Here is a 21,702-nt window from a genome sequence, read left to right on the forward strand (position 1 = left end):
TTTTTCTCTCCCTCTGCTGCCCCCTTGTGCTGCGTTTCTTCTATCCCTTGCTGCCCCTTGTGCTGCGTTTTTTTTTGCTCTCCATTGCTGCGTTTCTGTGCTGCGTTTTTGGTGCTGCGCTGCTGTAAACAGCAGCGTTTCTGTGGTCTTGTTCTCTGCCTGCTGTACGGCTGCCATCAGCAGCAGCTAGGGCTGCAGCCAGCAGCCCCACGACTACCAGCAGCAGCTAGGGCTGCAGCCAGCAGCCCCACGACCACCAGCAGCAGCCAACGCTGCAGCCAGCAGCCCCAAGGCCACCAGCAAACAGTCCGGGCTGCAGCCAGCAGTCCCACGGCCACTAGCAGCAGCCGTCTCTGCCTCCAGCAGACAGGATCTTCGAGCAACACCAAAGACAGCAACTTTCTGCCCCTCGGCGAGTTTACATCGACATCCGGTGATTCTCTTCCACCGTCACCTTCACTTGAAGTTGTTTCATCAATCTACGAGCATCCTACAGTCAACCCATATCTGGTACATAACATCTTGCTATTACTTACTTTCTGAAGTGTCAGTTTGATAAGTCATGGCGTCTACAAGTGATCTTAAGGGTCTACTAGAGATTAAGAAGTTTGCAGGCACTGGGTTTGATCTTTGGAAGGTGAGGATTCAGAATATCCTCTATCTGCGGGAATGTGATACTGCACTTGAGCAGTTCAAACCCGCTGCTATGACAGATGATGAATGGGGAATCCTGAACAGAAAGGCCGTTGCCTATCTCCAGATGGCTGTTGCTGATGAGGTTCTTGTAGACCTCAAAGGGCTGACAACAGCCTATGCCGTCTGGGAGAAGCTGAGAAGCACCTATGAGATCACCACGCCAGTGAACCAGGTACATCTCATCAGGAAACTCATGAATATGCAACTTGATGATTCTAAGAATGCAGTAGAGCATATTACTACTTTCACAGGGGTGCTTAATCAGATGCAGGATTCTGGATTGCCTGCTTTTGATGATAAGTTGAAAGCTATCTTTTTGCTCACTACTTTGCCTGACTCTTGGGAAACACTTGTGGTGTCACTTGGGACAAATCCCAACCTAACTTTTGATGGAGTCAGGGGTGCTATTCTCAATGAAGATATCCGGAGGAAGACCTCAGAGACTAGCGGTTCTGCAAATGTCTCACGAGGGAGGACGACCAAGCGGGGAAATACTACTACCAATTCAAAGGGTAGAAGCAAGAGCAAGGGCCAGCAGTCTGATGTTACATGCTACCAGTGTGGTCGTAAAGGCCACAAGAAGCCAGATTGCAAATTTTACAAGATGGAGCAAGACCGGAAGAAGAAATCCAGTCATTCAAATGACAAAAAGAAGGAAAAAGAGAGTAATTCCAGCAAAGCAGAAGAGTTCGAAAAGGACAAGAGCAAGGCCAATGTGGCCTCTGGTGTTGTCATAGAGGAACTGTCTGACTCAGATGATGTGCTATGTGTTTTTTCTGCACTTGATGTTCATAACTTGCATGTCACAGAACCAGATGTTATTCATGCCTTGATGTATGAATCTGATGTGCTTTCACAGACTTGGATTATTGACACAGGTGCCTCTTTTCATGTAACTCCTATCAAGGAGTGTTTTGCAACTTTCACTGCAGGCTCCCGAGGAAAGGTGTTCTTGGGGAATGATCATGCTTGCAATATTGAAGGTATGGGCACCGTGAATTTGACTTTGCAGGATGGTAGTGAGTTTGTGCTGCCAAATGTGAGGTATGTGCCTGGTTTGAAAACCAGTCTCCTATCTGTGGGCCAGCTTGATGCCTTGGGATACACGGCCATATTTGGAAATGGCACATGGAAATTGACCAAAGGCACAAGGCTGATTACAAAAGGATGCAAGAAAGGAACATTATATAGCCTTCATGGTCAGGCTTTGTCTGGTAAGTTTATTGCTTTTGCAGAGGTACGCTCCCACATGGAGCTTTGGCATAAGAGACTTGGCCACATGAGCCATAAGGGTCTCTCCATTTTGTCCTCTTTGAACAAGTTTGATGCAAAAGGAAGCAAGCTTGATTTTTGTAATGATTGCTTGTATGGGAAACAGAATAGGAGTTCTTACTCCTCTCGTGCCTCTCGCAAGGCTGAAAAGTTGGACTTGGTCCACTCTGACATATGCAGCATGCCCATTAAATCTAAAGGTGGTTCAAAGTACTTTGTGTCTTTTGTGGATGATCACTCACGAAAAGTATGGATCACTTTGTTGAAATCTAAGGATGATGCTTTTGCTGCATTTCAAAAGTTTTATGCATTTGTTCATACTCAAACAGGAGTGAAGATTAAATGCTTACGCACTGACAATGGGGGTGAGTTTGTTAGTACTAAATTTCAGAAATTTTGTGATGATAATGGCATTAAGAGGGAACTTACACCCCCCTATAGTCCCTCTTCAAATGGTGTGGCTGAAAGGTATAATCGTACACTGTGTGAAAGAATTCGATGCATGCTGTCCACAGCTAATCTCTCTCAGGATTTTTGGGGAGAAGCCTTGAAAACTACAGTTCATGTTTGCAATCGATCTCCACACACAGCTTTGAAAGGTGGAATCCCTGAGGAGGTTTGGTCTGGCAAACCGTCCTCATATGCCCACTTACGCATCTTTGGTTGTGATGCATATGTGCATATCCGCAAGGAAGACCGGAACAAGCTTGATGCTAAGTCCGAGAAGGGCACCTTCGTTGGCTACGGTGATGAAGGTGAGATGGGCTACCGTGTGTGGTTGCCATCAACCAACAAAGTGGTTCGCAGCCGGGATGTTGTATTTTATGAGGCAAAGCTGCTCCGTAATGTTTGTGCCTCTCATGGTGATCAGAAAAAGGTCAAATTTCAGCAAGGGCAGCCACCCATTGATGCTGAAAATGAGCCCCAGGATGCTTCACAAAGGGCTGAAGATAATGAGTCCGTGATATTTGAGCCAGAAGAGGTTGGACAGCCGCTTCATGCTCCTGGAGGTGTAGGGCAGCAACCCCTATATGCTGAAAATCAGGCTGTTCGTGAAAACCCGCAGCCTTTTGATGCTGAAATTATGATTCCTCCCGATATTGACCCCCAACCAGCCAATGATCATTGGGTACGGAGGTCTACTCGCTTTCGGAGGGAACCTCAGCGTTTTGATCCCTCTTTGCAACATGTTTTGCTTACAGATGAGGGTGAGCCTCTTACTTTCAAAGAGGCTAAGTCTTGTGAACTCCGAAACAAGTGGGAGCATGCTATGCAGGAGGAGATTAAGTCTCTACATGCAAATGACACTTGGGACTTGGTTGAGTTGCCCAAAGGAAGGAAGGCTATTCCTAACAAGTGGGTGTACAAAGTCAAGACAGTTGACGGCCAGCCTAAGTATAAAGCCCGCCTTGTTGCTAAGGGCTATGCTCAGAAGGAAGGGATTGATTTTCAGGAGGTCTTCTCTCCTGTGGTCAAAATGACCACCCTTCGTGTTTTGTTTGCTCTCACTGCTGTTTTGGATTTAGAACTGTATCAGATGGATGTAAAGACAGCTTTCTTACATGGTGATTTAGATGAAGAGCTGTATATGAAGCAGCCTGAAGGCTTTGTCATTCCTGGCAAAGAACATCTGGTTTGTAAGCTGAAGCGTAGTCTCTATGGGCTGAAACAAGCCCCGAGGCAGTGGTACAAAAAGTTTGATGCTTTCATGCTTAGCCAAAAGTTTAATCGTAGCCATGCAGATCATTGCTTGTATACTAAAACTGATGCAGATGGCAGCCCAGTGATACTTGTGCTGTATGTTGATGACATGCTTCTTGCAGGGAAGAATAAGAGCATTTTGGAAGCTCTTAAGGACCAGCTGAAGTCAGCTTTTGCTATGAAGGACTTGGGTTCAGCTGAACATATTTTGGGTCTTCGGATTAGACGGGACAGAGCACAGAAGTTGCTTTTCCTCTCACAGGAGAAGTATATCCAGAAAGTCCTTGATAGATTTAACATGGCTGATTCTAAGCCTTTGGGTGCTCCATTGCAGCCCTATGTTAAACTATCCAAGGATGATTGCCCAAAAGATGATGCAGCCAGTACTATGCGCGGGATCCCTTATGCTTCTGCTTGTGGATCTCTTATGTATGCTATGGTTGCTACACGGCCAGACATTGCTCATTCAGTGGGAGTAGTCAGTCGTTTTATGTCCAACCCTGGCAAAGCACATTGGGATGCTATAAAGTCTATTTTGAGGTACTTGAAGGGGACACAGAAGAAATGCCTTATGTATGGTACAGGTCCACTTGAGGTGCAGGGTTATTGTGATTCAGACATGGCAGGTGATTCTGATACCCGCAAGTCTACTAGTGGGTACATCTATACTCTTGCAGGTGGTGCTGTTTCTTGGTGCTCTAGACTCCAGAGGATAGTAGCACTTTCTACTACTGAGGCCGAGTACATCTCCGTCACAGAGGCTTCTAAGGAGGCCATTTGGTTAGCACGCCTTGTCACGGAGTTTGGATTGCCAGAGAGGGCTCCGGTCCTTGGTTGTGATAGCCAGAGTGCCATATACCTGGCTAAGAATGCCATGTTTCATGCTCGTACCAAACACATTGATGTACGGTACCACTTCATCAGACAGGTGCTAGATGATGGTTTGGTCAGTTTGGTCAAGATTGGCACTCATGAGAACCCTGCAGATGCTCTCACCAAAAGTTTGCCAAAAGCACAGCTTGATATGTGTCTACAGCGGGTGGGAGTTACATAGCTTAGAGGAGCTTCACTGGCCCTTTAAGTGGGAGGTTGTTGGGAATAAAGTCCCAGTTTCGCCTCCGGACCTTGATCATCGCGTAGCTCTTTTCGAGAGCTTCGCGGCCATATATTTACTTGTACATTTGGCCCCCATTTGGGCCTTGTAACGGCATTCTTTGTATTTGGTCCGCCGGGCGCCCCATAAGTTGGGCGCCCGCCCATACCCTTGTATTACTATAAATACGAGGTCTCCCTTGAGCCTCAATAAGACATTCAAGATATTCTTGAGCATTGTGTGAGTTCTCTCTCTCTCACTCTCACTCTTCTCTATCTCCTCTGCACTTCCTTGGCTAAGGCTCTTGTGTTTGAGTCATTCTCCTCCAACACTTCTGGCCTCTCAGGAGGTAATTCTCCTGGCAATGACTCGGAAAAACAATCTTGAAACCCACTTAAGAAATCAGTCCTGTCCTTATCTAACATAGACAAATTAGACTTAGACTCATCATCCTGTGCATCCTTTACATAAATCAAGTACGCGGAAAGATGCTTTTTCATTACTGATGAAATCGCCGAAGCGGATACAATAGGAACAGATTCCCCTTTGAGTTTTACATCCAATACATGCTCTTTCCCTCTATGAGTCAGAGTGATTTTCCTATTGTAAGTATCCACAACCGCATGTACCCTGTGGCACCATGGCATCCCCAACAAAACATCACAGCCATCCAAAGGCATGATGAAGAACTCTTCACTGTCCACATAACCCTGCAAATGAAGCCGAAGCTTCCCAATGATAGGAGTAACGGGTTCTGCATACCCTAGACAAGCCATATTAGCCTCATGTAACGGCCCCATCTCCTTTGCGCGAATCCCCAATCGGCCAGCCAAATCTGGTGAAATGAAGTTGGCTCTAGCACCTGTGTCAAAGAAGATCAAAGCATTCTGATCTCTCACTTTTCCCCATGCCCTGCACAACTCTGTAGCTTCACCACCTAGCTGCTCCCCCACAAGATCAGGAACTAAGCCTGCAGAAGGCTTTGGTTTCTTTGGCTTGGGCTCTCCTTTATTATCAGGGTTCTTTTGGGACTTTCTCTTGGGACAATTGAATGACATATGCCCCTCTTCAGTACATTAAAAACACTTTTGAGCATCTCTCAAAGCCTGTCTTTCCTCAGAAGTCCTCTTGGACATTGGCAACTTCTTATACTTTGTCTCTGAAGACCCTTTAGCATCACGAGAAGCATGCCCAAATTTTTCAGCTTTCTTGCTCAATTTCTTACTGCCTTTAAACCCAGATGAACCACCTGTGAGTAACGCATTAGCTGTCATAGCATTTTCAATCATCTGTGACATGTTCGTTACTCTTGTCTTTATACAATAATCTCGTACCTCCTTGGGCAGCCCACAACAATACTTCTCTACCTGCTCAGATAATGGCACGGCACGATAAGAAGTCACTGGGAGTAGAGCTTCCCAAAACTTCTTGTTATAATCCTCCAAACTATCACACTTTGAAGCATCCAGCTTGTGCCATGCGGTCATAACATCCACCTCAAATGTAGATGTGAGCCATACGGAGGAGAAAACCTGTTTAAATTGGACCCATGTGGTGGGTGCTATGCCCTGCAAAAGAAGAGTAGACCACCACTGCAAAGCATTGCCCTTGAAAAAAGTGGCAGCTTTCCTCACCTTAGAGGATTCTGTGTAATTTCCACCAGAAAAAGCAGCATCAAACTGCTGTAAAAAGGTAAGTGCTTTCAATTTATCCTTGGCCCCACTGAATGTGTCAAACTTCACTGCAACTCCCCCTTCCTTGTAATCCTTCGCCTTTCCCATAGGCGTTAGATTATCATACGGAAGTGGTTTCGTAAGATTGCTGCCCCCAACGTTCATACCCATCATTGGGTCAACATTTCCCATTCCCACACCAGGCATACCATACATTCCAGCCATGTTTCCATACATTCCATTATGCATACCTGGCTGCATACCACCAAACATATTGCCTTGCATCCCAGGTTGCATGCCTCCAAACATATTTCCTTGCATACCGGACTGCATACCACCATACATATTCCCTTGCATGCCAGGCTGAAAATTGGCTCCAAAAGGCCCATACATACCCATGCCTCCCTGAGGGTAACCCCCAGTCATGGATTGGAACACCGAGCCACCACCAAAATAACTTGGATGCATATTCTGCTGAGGAATAGGTGGCTGTCCATAGAAGGAACTCTGAGAGTTTGCACCATAAGCATGCTGCATATTCGAAAACTGGCCTAAAGATGGTTCCTGTGGGATGGCACCAGTATGACCCTGAGGAAGATTCTTTGAACGAACCTTCTTCTTCTTTTTCTCGGACTCTGAGCGGGGTTCTGTGCGAGATCTCATAAATTCAGCAAATCTCTCACTCTGTGTGAGCTGCATAAAAGTATCCATAACACTAGCCAAGCGATCTTTAAACCGAGCATCATCATCCTCTTTACCATGCACATCTTCTAGCTGTGTTACATCCTCATAAGGCTCAACATCTACAGCCTGTTCTCCTGCAAAAATATCCTCAGATACATCCCTCTCAGGAGAAGTCTCTTGCTCTTCTTCTTCATGATAGAAGTACTCATCCTCTGTATCAGACATGTTTGCTGAATTTTCAGCGATGGTTTTCTTCAAAGCAACCACGAGCTCACCCCCTTCAGAAAGTTGATGATTGGTCCCGGCAACGGAACCTTGAAACCGGCCTCTGATAGAAACCAGAGTGCGGTAGATTAGCAGTCACCCGTCCACTTGTAGTCTAGATGTGAAAACTAAACAGATTGGAGCTAGAGTGCCCAAATCTGAAAACACAGCGACACCTATTGGCCCCAAAGCTTGGCGCCCCTTGCAGTATTTCTTTATTCAATTAAAATAATATGAATGGCTGAGTACAACAAAAATCAGTCAAGAGTTTACACCTGTATGTCCAATCTGACGTCCCACAATGCCTCTTAGCACAGAGGATCTATGCACACAGATCTGTGTTCCACAATAACACACTGTGCCTCCCTCTGATCAGCCAAGACCACTAAGCAGGGCAGCCATGAGCATACATCTGGCATAACTCAAGTGCATGATACATCATCTCAGCTCAAACATACATATGCTGTCCAAACTCTGTCTCAACCCTTGTCAATCTGCCATACCCCTCCTCTCACAAGGGGCCAGATAACTCATATCTGCAACAGACATCAAGCAGTAGAAAGAGAGATAGATGAACAGAAACGGAGCTTACCAAATTCAGCTCGTGAAACAGCACTGGAGGAAGCAACGGTACCAATCTGTACTTGCAAGCACTTGTATCAACAACCCTGCTTCACACATGTGCTTGTACTTGTCTGTACCCTCCTCCTGGTGTTCACCTCTATGCTGTCTTTGAAACTACAGATCTGAAAAACAGCACTGTACTTGCTTGTTCTTGACGGTACTTGCTTGTACTTGACGGTACTTGCTTGTACTTGACAGTACGGGCTGTTTCTGCAGAGAACCAGAAGTAGCCGCCTGCTGAATTTTGCTACTGGTCGCCTGCGCTGTCTGTAACAGTGTTGCCCAGCTCTTGTACTTGCCCCAGAACTGACCGTACAATGTACCTGCAGAAAGTACAGAGCTGTACTTGCAGTCGTACAGCACTGTACAGCCTGGATTCAACAGTTGCAGGCGCCTGTCTCAGTCCCACAGCCCTGCGCTTCTCTGTCCACAGCAGTACCTGCAGTCGTACAGCACTGTACGGCTGCTGTACGGCCTGTTACAGCACACAGCTCACAGAAAACAGCAACAAAACCAGTCTTCAGCAGCCGCCTAGAGTTTCCTCCTGCTTTTCCACGCTTGTACTCTCACTTTTGCTCCACGACTCCCAAAAGGGAAGAGAGAGAGAGAGGAGAGAGAAACACTTACTCCAAAAGTGGAGTGACCCTCCTCCCCATAATAATCCCTAGGGCCCCAAACTATAAAAGTTCCCTAGGGCCACTAAGGCCTAGGGGCAAACTTTAATAAACATTAAAGTTTAATGTTTCTAGTTCCCCCCTTCACACCTAGGGATGTCCACACGTCTTAAACTCTGTCCGGGCACCCCCCCATGTGAATCATAAAATATTCTGACTCTGCAACCACCATGCCCACACTTGTACTGTTCCATTTTCACAAGGCCATGACAGCGGACTTGCAGCAAGGCTGGAGGGCATGAAGAGGAAGGCCTGTCGGCTATACCAGAATTAAGCAAGAAGCTGTCGGCTGCTTACAAGAGTGGTCGACAGAACTGGAGAGCAAGGCGGCTGCAGGCGTCACGATTTATGGAAAAAGGTGCCCAGTCCGCTGGTCCGACAGCAATCGGCCAGCTCATCTATGGTTCAAGAAGCCTATATAAGGCGTGAGTGCTCATAGTTGTAATCATTCATTCCTTTGTGGAGTGGGTCCTTAGGGTCCAAGTAGGGACTAGATTTTGGGTGATGTTCACCTTTTGTATGAGGCAGCCTAGGGCTGTAGAAAAGTACCTTTTTGTACTATATGATATATACTGAATTTCCAGCCATATCTCTCTCTCTCTCTCTCTACTCTCTCTTCATGTCTGCGTTTTTGCATCAGCATGTTGCCAGTGGTGTTTAGGGCTGAAAGAAGACTCCCAGAGCTTCCGCGTGTTACATTGGTATCAGAGCATCAAGCTCAGCAAAGCTAAACACTGAATCAGTTCCATATGATGGTGTTCAGGTCCAAGGTACAGGAAAGTACACGGATACGAAGCCCAAGGCAAGGAACACAGAATCGGGAAGAGCTCCCAAGACGTTTGTTGGTGGTGTTCCACAAAGCCACAGGGGATGGCAGTCCTGTGAGCCAGATAGGTTCTCGGGCAACGGTCCCAAGGGAGGATTATCCTCCAAGGGGTGATGTGAGAGTGCCAGACTCATTTCTCAGGAATGAAGACCAAGACGGTGTTCAGAGTCGGGGCAAGAATGGATTGGGGACTGGAGGGAACAGATGCATAGATCTTATTCAGAGGCAGAGTGGTTTTGGAGACCGTGCTGGGCTTTCAGAGAAAAGGGTTGCCAGGGATGCATGGATGACAGAGGGACTTCGAGAAAGAATTGGGATGATGACAGTCATCCAAGAACAGGTCGGATTCCCGTCATCAAGTTTAGCACAGGGGGATGTCATGTGCATGACATGCTCATGTACCTTCTCAGGGCTAATCCGAAGGGGCAGCCAGAAAAAGACAATTAGAGATAGGATTTGGAGCACAAGGCCAGTGTGGACTTGGAGCAAGGCTAGAGGGCATGAAGAGGAAGGCCTATCGACTGTACCAGAATTAAGCAAGAAGCTGTCGGTTGCTTACAGGAGTGGTCGACTGAACTAGAGAACAAGGCGGCTACAGGCGTTACGATTTATGGAAAAAGGTGCCCAGTCGGCTGGTCCGACAGCAGTCGGCCAGCTCATCTATGGTTCAAGAAGCCTATATAAGGCGTGAGTGCTCATAGTTGTAATCATTCATTCCTTTGTGGAGTGGGTCGTTAGGGTCCAAGCAAGGACTAGATTTTGGGTGATGTTCACCTTTTGTATGAGGCAACCTAGGGCTGTAGAAAAGTACCTTTTTGTACTATATGATATATACTGAATTTCCAGCCATCTCTCTCTCTCTCTACTCTCTCTTCATGTCTGCGTTTTTGCGCATGTTGCCAGTGGCGTTTAGGACTGAAAGAAGACTCCCAGAGCTTCCGCGTGTTACATCGTGTTTGGCTCTCCTCCCCAATCTGAGTCACTCCAACCGTGGAGTCTAACTCCATCCATCAATCCCCCTACTGTATAAAAGAGTCCAGGATCCTTCGCATGCTGCAGAGACCACAAGATACGCAATCCTGCCTCCCAAAGAGTCCTCTGCAAACATGAGCTCAACAGCCTCATTAGGAAGCTCCCGTCCAATCTGGTATGCATCAACCAAATCAATGAACCGTTTTGCTTCCGAGTCGAGGAGGCATCATACTGCTCACAAGGATCAACACCTATTACGGTGGGATGCCAAGTCCTACTTGCGAAAGACCACTCAAGGCCTTCTGAAACTTGTAACCAACCCCCTCTGAATTCGAAACCACAAAGCCTGGAGAATGTGCAACATCCACCTCCTTTTGCAAGTAATCAACGGCCACCTGCCTGGCTTTCCAATAGGTCCCCGTGGAAAGAACTCCCTCATCTACAGGAGTTTCTTTGTCCCAAATGCTGCCATCAACTAGTAAGCTATCCACCATCTGGTCCCGGAAAGCCTGCACCTGCAACGTATCCACACTTAAGTGGCCATTACTAGACTGCCACTCATCAAAAAACTGAGGACCTCGGAGAGAGAGTGCTGAAAGTTTGTAAACTCCATTCTCCACTGCGCCTTCCCAAACTACCTGGCCTGTTGCCATGTCCCGCAGAGCAACAAAATGCTCATCAAACTCCACCCGTATGCCAGTCTTGCAATGGAGGGATGAAGAGGATGTCCTGTCAGTGCGTTAGAAGAGACGAAGACTGTCGGGCTGCTCACAGAGGTGGTCGGCTGAACCAGAGGACAGGGCAGCTGTGCAGGCGCATCATAACAAGGGAAGAGATCCAGTTGGGCAACGCTGAAGAGCATTTAATGCATATTTGACTGGCCGACCAGCAGTCGACCAGTATACCAAGTGTCCAAGAACCCTATAAATAGCAAAGTGTGCTCATAGTTTGATTCATTCATTCCTTCATGGGGTGGATCATTAGGGTCCAAGTAGGGACGAGACTTTTGGGTGTTTATCACCTTTTCTTCAAGGCAGCCTAGGACTGTGGACTGAGTACCTTTTTGTACCATATTAATATACTGAATTTCCAGCATATCTCTCTCTCTCTACTCTCTCTTCATGTCTGCGTTTTGCATCAGCATGTTCTCAGTGGTGTTTAGGGCTGAAAGAAGACCCCCAGAGCTTCCGCATGTTACATTGGTATCAAAGCATCAGGCTCAGCAAAGCTAAACACTGATTCAGTCCAATATGATAGTGTACAGGTCCAAGGTACAGGAAAGTACACGGATACGAAGCCCAAGGCAAGGAACACAGAATCAAGAAGAGCTCCCAAGACGTTTGTTGGTGGTGTTCCACAAAGCCACAGGGGATGGCAGTCCTGTGAGCCAGATAAGTTCTTGGGCAACGGTCCCAAGGGAGGATTATCCTCCAAGGGGTGATGTGAGAGTGCCAGACTCATTTCTCAGGAATGAAGACCACGACAGTGTTCAGAGTCAGGGCAAGAATGGATTGGGGACTGGAGGGAACAGATGCATGAATATTATTCATAGTCAGAGTGGTTTTTGAGACCGGGCCGGGTTTTCAATGAAAAGGGTTGCCAGAGTTGGATGGATGACAGAGGGACTCCGGGAATAGAGTGGGATGATGACAGTCATCCAAGAACAAGTTGGAATCCCGTCATCAAATTTAGCAGAGGGGGATGTCATGTGCATGAAGATGCCATGGACATTCTCAGAGACTCTCCAGCAAAGGTAACCAGAAAAAGACCATTAGAGCTAGGGATTTGGAGCACAAGATACAGAAGTGGACAATGTGGACTTGGAGCAAGGCTTGGAGGGCATGAAGAGGATGTCCTGTCAGTGCATTAGAAGAGACGAAGGCTGTCGGCTGCTCACAGAGGTGGTCGGCTGAACCAAAGGATAGGGCAGCTGCTGCAGGCGCATCATAACAAGGGAAGAGATCCAGTCGAGCAGCACTGAAGAGCATTTAATGCATATTTGACTGGCCGACCAGCAATCGGCCAGTATACCAAGTGTCCAAGAACCCTATAAATAGCAAAGTGTGCTCATAGTTTGATTCATTCATTCCTTTATGGGGTGGATCATTAGGGTCCAAGTAGGGACTAGACTTTTGGGTGTTTATCACCTTTTCTTCAAGGCAGCCTAGGGCTGTGGACTGAATACCTTTTTGTACCATATTAATATACTGAATTTCCAGCATATCTCTCTCTCTCTCTCTCTACTCTCTCTTCATGTCTGCGTTTTGCATCAGAATGTTCTCAGTGGTGTTTAGGGCTGAAAGAAGACCCCCAGAGCTTCCGCGTGTTACATCAAGTGCCTGGAAGCACCACTATCTAGAATCCACTCCCGAGTATCCGTAACAGAGAGTCCTCCGACTTCCTCCCTGCCCGAAGAAAATGAAACATCTGTGTCCATCACCTCCATGTGCACAAAAGCTGGAGTCTTCACGGTTGCTGCTGAGGATTATGCACCCTTCTCGGTGCTCCGCTTGGGACACTGCCTCCAATAGTGGCCTTTCTCGCCACAATCATTGCAGGTCCTCTCTGCCTTCAGTTTCTCGCGATCTGAGTCAAGACTTCTTCTCAGAAGACTTCTCCGGTGAAGCCTTCCCTTTGCCCTTGTTATTACAGCCTTTCGACCGTTGGCCAGTTAAGGCCTCCGAACCTCTGCCATGTGGAGGGTTCGAGAATCTTTCCTCCTGGTCCAAGACCATGGGCACAAGCTCCTCCCATGTGATGGTGCTAAGCTTGCCACTGGTAATCAAAGAAGAGTAAAATGTTGAGTATACTGAGAGGGCAAATGCGACAGCAACGTAATGGCCATATCCTCCGATGATATCTCTTTCCCAGCCTGGAGAACTTCCTGCTGAAGAGCCTGCCGCTAGTTGATGTGCTCCTGCATCGCCGATGTCTTTGCAGGATTCATCACCCGCATCTGTACTTCCAAGGAGATCCTCTTCATGGGTGATACCCTATTATAGAGAGAAGCCAAATGCTGCCATTACCTCTGGCCAGCATCATATGCTTGATATAATTGATTACCTTCGGTGTGCAGTTGAGGAAAATGAAAGAACGGACCCTGGCATTGACACGATCCCATAATTGTGCCTGTGCCTCACGTTCCTTCCGAATCGAGGGTAACTCCCCTTCCTCTAACTCCGGCCGTGGAACCCCAACAACAATGAAATCAGCAAGGTCGTAAGACTCCAAAACAAATTCCATCATTACCTTCCATATGCCGTAGTTATTCCCGTCCAACTGACGGTCTACTGGGAACGTGGGGAGTGTCGGGATCTCCACATGCCTCTCAGCCATCTCAAGTAAATCTACCATTGTGGGGGTGTAACTGAAAAGGGTGCGTGGGTGGGAAAAAAAAGCACTTAAACCTGCAAGTGGCTGTCCAGCAAATCAGCCCACCTTCCTCTTGCTTCTCCTCTTCCCGAACGGTCCAAAACAGTCCACCAATCAGCAACAAAACAGCCCCCCTCTTGCTCACACAGTTCCCAAGATCTATCAAGAGCCTAGAGCTCTGATACCATGTCAAAATATGCAGCGGAGATGAAGACAAAATCTGAAAACACAAGAGCAAGTGCACTGCAAAAAAACACAGCAATAGAGAGGGAGAGAGAGAGAGAGGCGTGTAACTCTACTATATACACTAGGAATCCCGGAATACTGAATACAAACAGTGTGGGGGCTAGGGGCCATTTTATATGGTCCCTAAGAGCCAGTCGGCCAGCCCAAAAAGCAGCCTACAGCCCGACCTGCTCAATCTCCAGTCGGCCAACTTTCAAGGTGAGTCATGGAGAAGCAGGAGTCGTCGGCCATCCAAGAGCCACAGGACAACCTCCCACACCAGAAAAAATAGTGGAGAGTGGCCCTCCCATGGCTAGTGGGTACAGCCAAGGCCTTCCTGGCTCTTATGGGGGTGGTCTTACACTTTCCCCATGCCCACATGTGTCCTTGGGGTAGCCCTATGGGCTGGCCCCTTTCCTATATGCAAACCCTAACTGTCTACACAGTGATCTGGAATCCAGTATCATACCAAATACACAGAACCATTGACATCATTCCAAAGGGAGACTCACCGCGCGGACTGGCACTGTTTCATGTGCAGGACAATGCACACCTGACCTTGGACTCATGTGCAGGACAATGCACACCTGACCTCGGACGACTGGGATGGAATCTTGGCTGACTCGTCCCGGACTGGGCTCACATGGGACCAGTTTTCCATCCCAAGTCCTGCACCTTCTGTACAGATATGTCTACGTGGCATCCAAGTGCAGGATGCACGTGACAGCTGCTCCGCAGTGGCTAAGAATACAAGTATGTCATCAGTGACAAAGTGTCGAAAGCCATAGCCTTCAACCCATCTTTTGCACAATAACACTTCAAGTGCTTCTTGTTCCTGGCTGACTACTTCTTGTCCTTGGTGTCTTTTCTCCTGAGATTCATCTTCATCTTTTGCTCTTCACCTCATATAGGCAAAGGGTGCTCCTACAAACAGTACATGGACACCGATTGGCCCCAAAACGCAGTGGCGCCCCTTGCGGTATTTCTTTAATTGATTATAAGAGCTTTGATTACAATAAGGTTGGAAACTCAACCGTCACAGTAGAACTCCTGAAGCCTGCAAAGACCTTGCATCATGGCTTCTTGTCCACTCGGCATCCACAAACAAATCCAACCATTGTTCACATCAAAAGACTCCCACACATTGAGTCTGCATACAGAAGCTTTCTCCCATGATCAGGGCTGCCACAACCATCCATAGCCTCTCACCCTATGAACAGCATCACACCCTAACACATCCAGTGCTTCTGCATCACAACACAGACTCCCAAACTGTTTCCCAAAAAAGAACTCGCATCACAGCATAGCATACAATACAGTCGACACACCTATACCAACCCTCTCTACCTTCCAAGGGTACTATCCATCTCTGTCATGGATTCCCTGTCCAATCAGTAGCAAGGTTGTACCAAACATGTGTCCATTCCTGTACCTTCTGCCTCGTGTGACCTATCTCCCGAAGAACCATAAACATGTTTCCTCCAGAAACCTACGACCTGTTTCCACGTGAAACCCTTAGGCCTGTTTCCCTTTGAAACCTTTGTCCTATTTCCATACAAAACCATTCACAGCACCATTCAACAATGCCAACAACGGCATACATCTAGTTACCTGTTCCCTCATGAAACATCTGGAAACATAAAGATGCCCATAACTATAGGTCCCTCTGTTCCCTTCCAGCAGGAAGAAAACAATCTGCTCCATGAGCATGCAGCCATGCGAGCTTGCATCACTCCCATGCCCAAGAACACATTCAATTGACCTGTACTTGCAATCGGAAACCCAAGCACATAGCTGAATTTGCTGCCAAACCCCTCCTCTCAAAAGAGAGAGAGAGAGAGAGAGAGAGAGAGAGAGAGAGAGAGAGAGAGAAAAGCGCATGGGCAAGGCTGCTGTCCAACCCGACACTCCCTGCTGTCTAGCCCTGCAAGTCCTCAAAGAGAGAGAAAACATGCTCAATCTAGTCCTACCTCCTAGCAAGAGAGAGAGACATGGCAGTTCAGCCCGCCGGTCTGTTGCACAAAAGAGGGCCCTGTGTGTGCTGCTACCCGACTTGTAGCAAGAGAGGGAAAAAGCATGTCAGAGCGTTGCAGCCCAGCCCGCCAGCCTGGTTCACTCTCCTAGTCGCCAAAGAGACAAGGAACAGCCTGTGTTGGTGCTGTTCAGTCCTGCACTTCCCTACAGCCCACAAGTCACCCGAGAGAGGGAGAGAGACAGAGAGAGAGTAAAAGCTCCTGCGTGTGTAGCTTTAGCCAGTCTCTCCAATAGAGAAAAGCACACGCCTGAAGATGCCGCTGCCGCCTCCCAAAAAGCATGAGAGAGAAAGGCGTGTCCTCCAAAAGTGGTGTGGCCTCCCAAATTAGCTTTTGGGCCACCAAAGGTTATAAAACCTTTTAAATTAAATTCTCTTTGTCCCCTTCACACATGGAGTTGTCCACACATGTTTCCTTTTTGTCCGGCCACCCAAGTATGAAGCTTAAACAAAATTTCTAAAGTCCATGAAGCAATTTGCCCCAAACTGATGCCCTTCACGCTGTCCACCATGTCCCCGTGCACGTCTGCATACTGTCAAGAGAAAAGCACAAGGTCGTGACATTTGTCTAGCTCATTTTAAACCTTCACCAACCCTTTTTGAAAGTCCCAAAAGCCTAAGATTCCTCCTTGAACACCCAATACTCTCTACCTCAATCATCATTCAATGGAAGAATCTCCCAATGCTTGCATACTCATCTTCTCACATAGATCAACATGGACGAGTTGAAAGCTTATGGTATTGAGCTTGACCTCTTTGGGAAATTCATGCAGATGTTGCTTGTCTGCCTATCATCATGAAAGATTTGAACCGAACACAATCTTATGTACTCCATCTCTATATGTTTGTTGACATTAAGGTGCTCAAGTATCTCATGAAAGTCCAAGCAACTTTCTAATGTTGGCTTTGAAAGAAGATAGATGTAGCCCCATGGTAGCGGGGTGGGGGGGTGGGGGGGCAAGCTTTGAAATCTTCTCATGCGGGCCAACGTGCTTTTGTCAGGCTATGGTGCAACAAACTATTGAGACCATAAAGCTCCCCTAAGAATCAACCGACCATGGTTGGATATTTTGCTAAGAAAGTACCATTAAAATGCCTTTCAACGCTCTCATTTATAGTTATCAAAATGCAAAAAAGTAAAGAAAAATGCTAGAACAAGGGGCTTCATAAAGAAGTTTTTATGCATCCTCTTCCCCCATGCCATGCATACCTTATCTGAGGCTCTTAATGAAATGGATTTATCATGAATACTTCTAATGATGTGCACATGTACCTTTTCACATATAAAGCATTGTCCATTCAAGCATCCGACACCACAAGTAACATCAGAGCAAAAGTGATGACGCATACCTCTCTTTCGATAAGCTTGGAGAAAAACTTCTCCACCTGAGCAGTAGACACATCTCCTCTATAATCTCTAGATATCAAAACCCGTCCTTTCATATCTAGAAGAAACAAAGCTGATGCTGCACCGGCCATCGAGACTGGCTATTTTTTTACTTGATTGTTGTTGATTTTATGCAATGAGTACCTGAGAAGGACAAGAACACTTAGAAACTAATTCGCATCTAAGTAGACGCCTGTAAATATGACTTGATTATATCTCGCTATGATTCAAAGCATGACAAAAATGCCAAGTTTGGAAAATCTTACAATGGCCATCATCCATGTTCTTACGAAAACATGACATCGTATGCCCTTGACTCAGTACATAACCTTATGTGCACCCATGACTCATTATATAACATGACATATGCCCATAACTCATTATATAACATGATGTATGCCCATAACGAAACGTATAACATATTGTAATGCCCATGACTCACTGGATAGCATGATGTATGACCATGACTCATTTAGACAACATGATGACTCTTTACAAAAACTAGGATTAAGAGTCTGAATTGATGGCTTAAACAGGGTCTAGATTGCAGATCTTTCTGTACAGGAAAAACCGACGACAGATCTGAACAAAAACGTGGGTTTCGCAAGTACTTGTGGGTATAAATTTTTTCTCTGTTCTAGATTGCTAAATTTTCCAAATTCACTCACAAATACCCGCCACATTTTTGAATCATATGCTTCAGGCACATTAACTTGCTCTATTGATGATCATGAAGGATCAAAAAATTTCCTGCTTTTACTTGATTTGTGAGAGAGATGAGCGCTGATTACCATCGGATCGCCTCATGTCGGGAGCCGTCATTGGGCAGAAAGCGATCCCAAAATCATTTTACCCTGTGAGAAAGATCGCCCCAAATGAGGCTTAGAAGAGCCCCTCTTCCTGTAGTTTCTGTTAGGAAAAGGCGCCACACTGTAGGGATAAGTACAGATGATTTTACAGGTGACCTTGTAAACAGACTGCAAGACAATGTCTTTTGGGTCACCTTTGCAAACGCCCTTCCAGTACACGGGACTTTTCACACTAGATGCTAGGGACGGCCTAATGATTGCCCAACATAACCCTTAAGGCTTATGTTGTGATATTGCACACAATAGAGGTCTTGTAGATGTTCTCGTAGTCATTTATTGTCATGGAAAAACAATGTTGCCTCAACTTCTATACTGAGACGTGTGACAATGCTTAAAATTGTGGGTGGATCTCGTGCAGTACCGCTATCATATTCTTTACAGTTAAAAATGCAATAAAATGAGTACAGCAAACAAATGATAACAGTTTCTTGGGATTTATTCTATGGGCACATTCATAACATGGTGGAGAAATGGTTTGTTTTTTAGTTTATAAAAGTCCTAATACATGTGCATAATTTTCCTTTGGTATTGAAGGATTACTTTATGTATTAATTCTAAAAGGATTTTGCGAATCCTCCTTTTATTGTCATGAGCTAACCTACCCAATCACACATGTTCAAATCAACACAAAATAACATGATGTCATGTAGCTCTTTGGAACAAACAACTCACATCCATGTCATATCTACATGCAAATTGTGTGCCTTCTTTTACCATTGTTGCAAGACATGGGTTGCACACACTTATAGTGTCACCTATATTGCAAGGTTCAAACTAGATACCTGTGGATGAGCATATCATGAGAGTCGATCCTCAATGACAAGGAGCTACACCCTTGGAGTACATCATGAGAGTTGATCTCGACGATAAGGGATATTGCACGATTCAAACTAGAGACCTTTGGATGAGCACATCATGAAAGTCGATCTCGATGATAAGGGAGCTACACCCTTCGATGAGCATATCATAAGAGTCAATCTTGATGATAAGGGAGCTACACCCTTGGATAATAAGAGAACCAACATGTTTATAAGTCTCCAACACATCAACAAGGCAAACAAGAGTGGTCACTTTCACTCATTCATCAAGCCTAAGTCTTTTGCTTAATACTTCCAAGGAGGTATATACCTTAATCCTTAAATGAGGCAAAACCCATGCAATCAAATAGCCCCTTGTCCTATTAATGAGGAGATTAACAAGTTAAACTTAAAGTTTATCCCACTCACAAATCACAATTTCAAGTTGATGATCTCACTAGGAAATCGATAAGCCCACAACATATAGTGGATAATATAGGCTATATAGAGGTCGATGACCTTGACCTAGAGGCTCCCATCCATGCCTGCGCCACCATAGGAGGATCAGGGCTATCATCTTACACCATCACAAGACTTCCTCACGTCGACTCAATTGTACCACTCTGAGTGCCATATTGTGGCACCCCATGTAGGATATCTTGGGATAATATATGCGAGCCTTATGCTCTCTGTAAATGGATTAACCCTAGCATCTCAGCTTTGTTATTTTCTTTCATTTTAGTACCTCTGATGATGTATTCCATGGACATGGTGTAATCCTTTTGGTCTCATAGGTCATTTTGTCCTTTTATAGATGTGGCTTTCTTTCTTTCTTTCTTTCTTCTTTCTTACTAGGTGTTGGGGATGGTCACCGACGAGGGAGCTTTTCTTGGCTGCCCTCTCTCTCTACTTGAACAATCTCTCAGCGTGGATCATACTTGGAGAGTATGTAATACCATCTATCAATCACCTGCTGCTAGACCCCCAGTTATATGGCCAATTGAACAAGGTACAAACCTTGTTGTGGATGAGGTTCAAGCATTGGAGGCTAGTGGATTTGTGTTGCAAAAGGGACTATGACAAGAAGCAAGTGATGTAGCCCATTGGTCAACAAACTACAGAATTGGCATATCGGATATAGCAAGCCAAGAGAATAGATTCAGTAATTTCAAACATAGCTACCGTCTTTGAGCATATTTGGTCATTAAGGCTGGACAGATGGAAGTGTTTGTAATTGAAACCAAGGAATCCCTCCTATGCAATGAAAAATACAGGGTGACTATGGGAAAGAATCCATCATGCACATGTCCTAATTTTCAAATCAGGGTAGGGGCTGGTAGACCATATTGTATATGCAAACACCTTTATTTTATATATTTGCATATTTTTGGGTTAGATATGAACCATAATATGTTTATACATCAACCCACTCTAAAAAAGGAGGACCTAATGAGAATGTTTAGCAGCAGCAGGAGAACAATTTGAAAAGGACCTTGTACTGTTGATGACATTGTATTGTAGTTTTGAAAAGGTCCTTCATTTTGTGATAATAAAATGTCCTTTGTATCATGGTTCGATCAACTCTTTAGGAAGGTCTATTTACTTTTTGTTTTTTAATTCTTTTAGCAGGACAATCAATATGGTTGTATGTCAATTGCTGGAATATGTTCATTTATTATTTCAAGGTCTTCTCAATGGTGATGTCTACATAGATTTTCTTGAATATATGACTTATACATGCAATTCCTTTTTTACACAAAGCACTTATTCATGCATCTACTTTTCTAAATTTAGAGAATATCCATGCAAAATTCCTTTTTGCTATTAGCATGATGTATCTATAAATGACCCATGGCTCTTACTCTAATCTTCAATTCCAAATCTTATTTCCTCCCTCTCCTTGTTATTGTATTTCTCTCCCTCACCATCATCCATTAATCTTTGTTGATCTCATTATGTCTTCTTCTAATGGCCCCAACTATACTCTCAAGGATAACCTTAATAGGGTTTACAAAGATTTGTGCACAAAAACAGGTAGAGATGTGAAAGAATATCTAAGAATCATGACAGAGGCCCATAGTCTTTGGAGCAAGATATTAACGGGGATGAGCCTATTGATTCCGGAGATTTGTACATCTAGAATATGAAGATTGGAAGCATTGTTGACACTTGGCGGAGTTACAGGTACATTGTTGAAGAGAAGGAGGAGTCCATTCGAGAGGAGTTGAAGAATAGAGTGGCCCATAAAAGCACATAGGTGTGGGAACCCTTATGTAGTTATGGTATGTTATCTTTTGTAAACAGTATATTTAAGGCTATAGCCCTTACAAGTACATATATGTCTTCAATCTTTGCCTACAAGGATGATGTAACAACCTTCCTAGAATAAAGTGGTCTTTCAACTATAATTCGCCTTCTCTTTTTTATTAATCGCCTTGTCAAATGTCAGGTTTTTTGTTGTTTTGAGAAAATTATGTGATCCGGATGTAATTTTTTATGAGAATAAAATTATCGCTTGCCCACAATTGGCAGCTATATTAT

General features: G+C 45.4%; 1 protein-coding gene across 4 annotated transcripts in view; it reads right to left on the minus strand.

Moving 5' to 3' along the window:
- Positions 1–18,573, minus strand: part of LOC147621449 (AP-1 complex subunit mu-2-like) — a 34,528-nt gene extending 15,955 nt beyond the window's left edge. For 3 of the 4 annotated variants that reach the window (XM_086824186.1, XM_086824185.1, XM_086824187.1), the window contains exons 1-2: positions 18,287–18,572; positions 17,459–17,639 (exon numbers count right to left, since the gene is read on the minus strand). In XM_086824186.1, the coding sequence (XP_086680312.1) occupies positions 17,459–17,587 (129 nt within the window). In that variant the 5' untranslated portion in view covers positions 17,588–17,639; positions 18,287–18,572. Of the gene's footprint in view, positions 1–17,458; positions 17,640–18,286 lie in introns of all 4 variants that reach the window. The other variant, XM_086824184.1, reaches the window with a different exon arrangement.
- Between the last annotated feature and the right edge of the window lie 3,129 nt (positions 18,574–21,702).

The sequence above is a fragment of the Cibotium barometz genome, chromosome 30, assembly GCF_041138505.1.
Source record: "Cibotium barometz isolate CiBa-2024 chromosome 30, ASM4113850v1, whole genome shotgun sequence".
Lineage (NCBI taxonomy): Eukaryota > Viridiplantae > Streptophyta > Polypodiopsida > Cyatheales > Cibotiaceae > Cibotium > Cibotium barometz.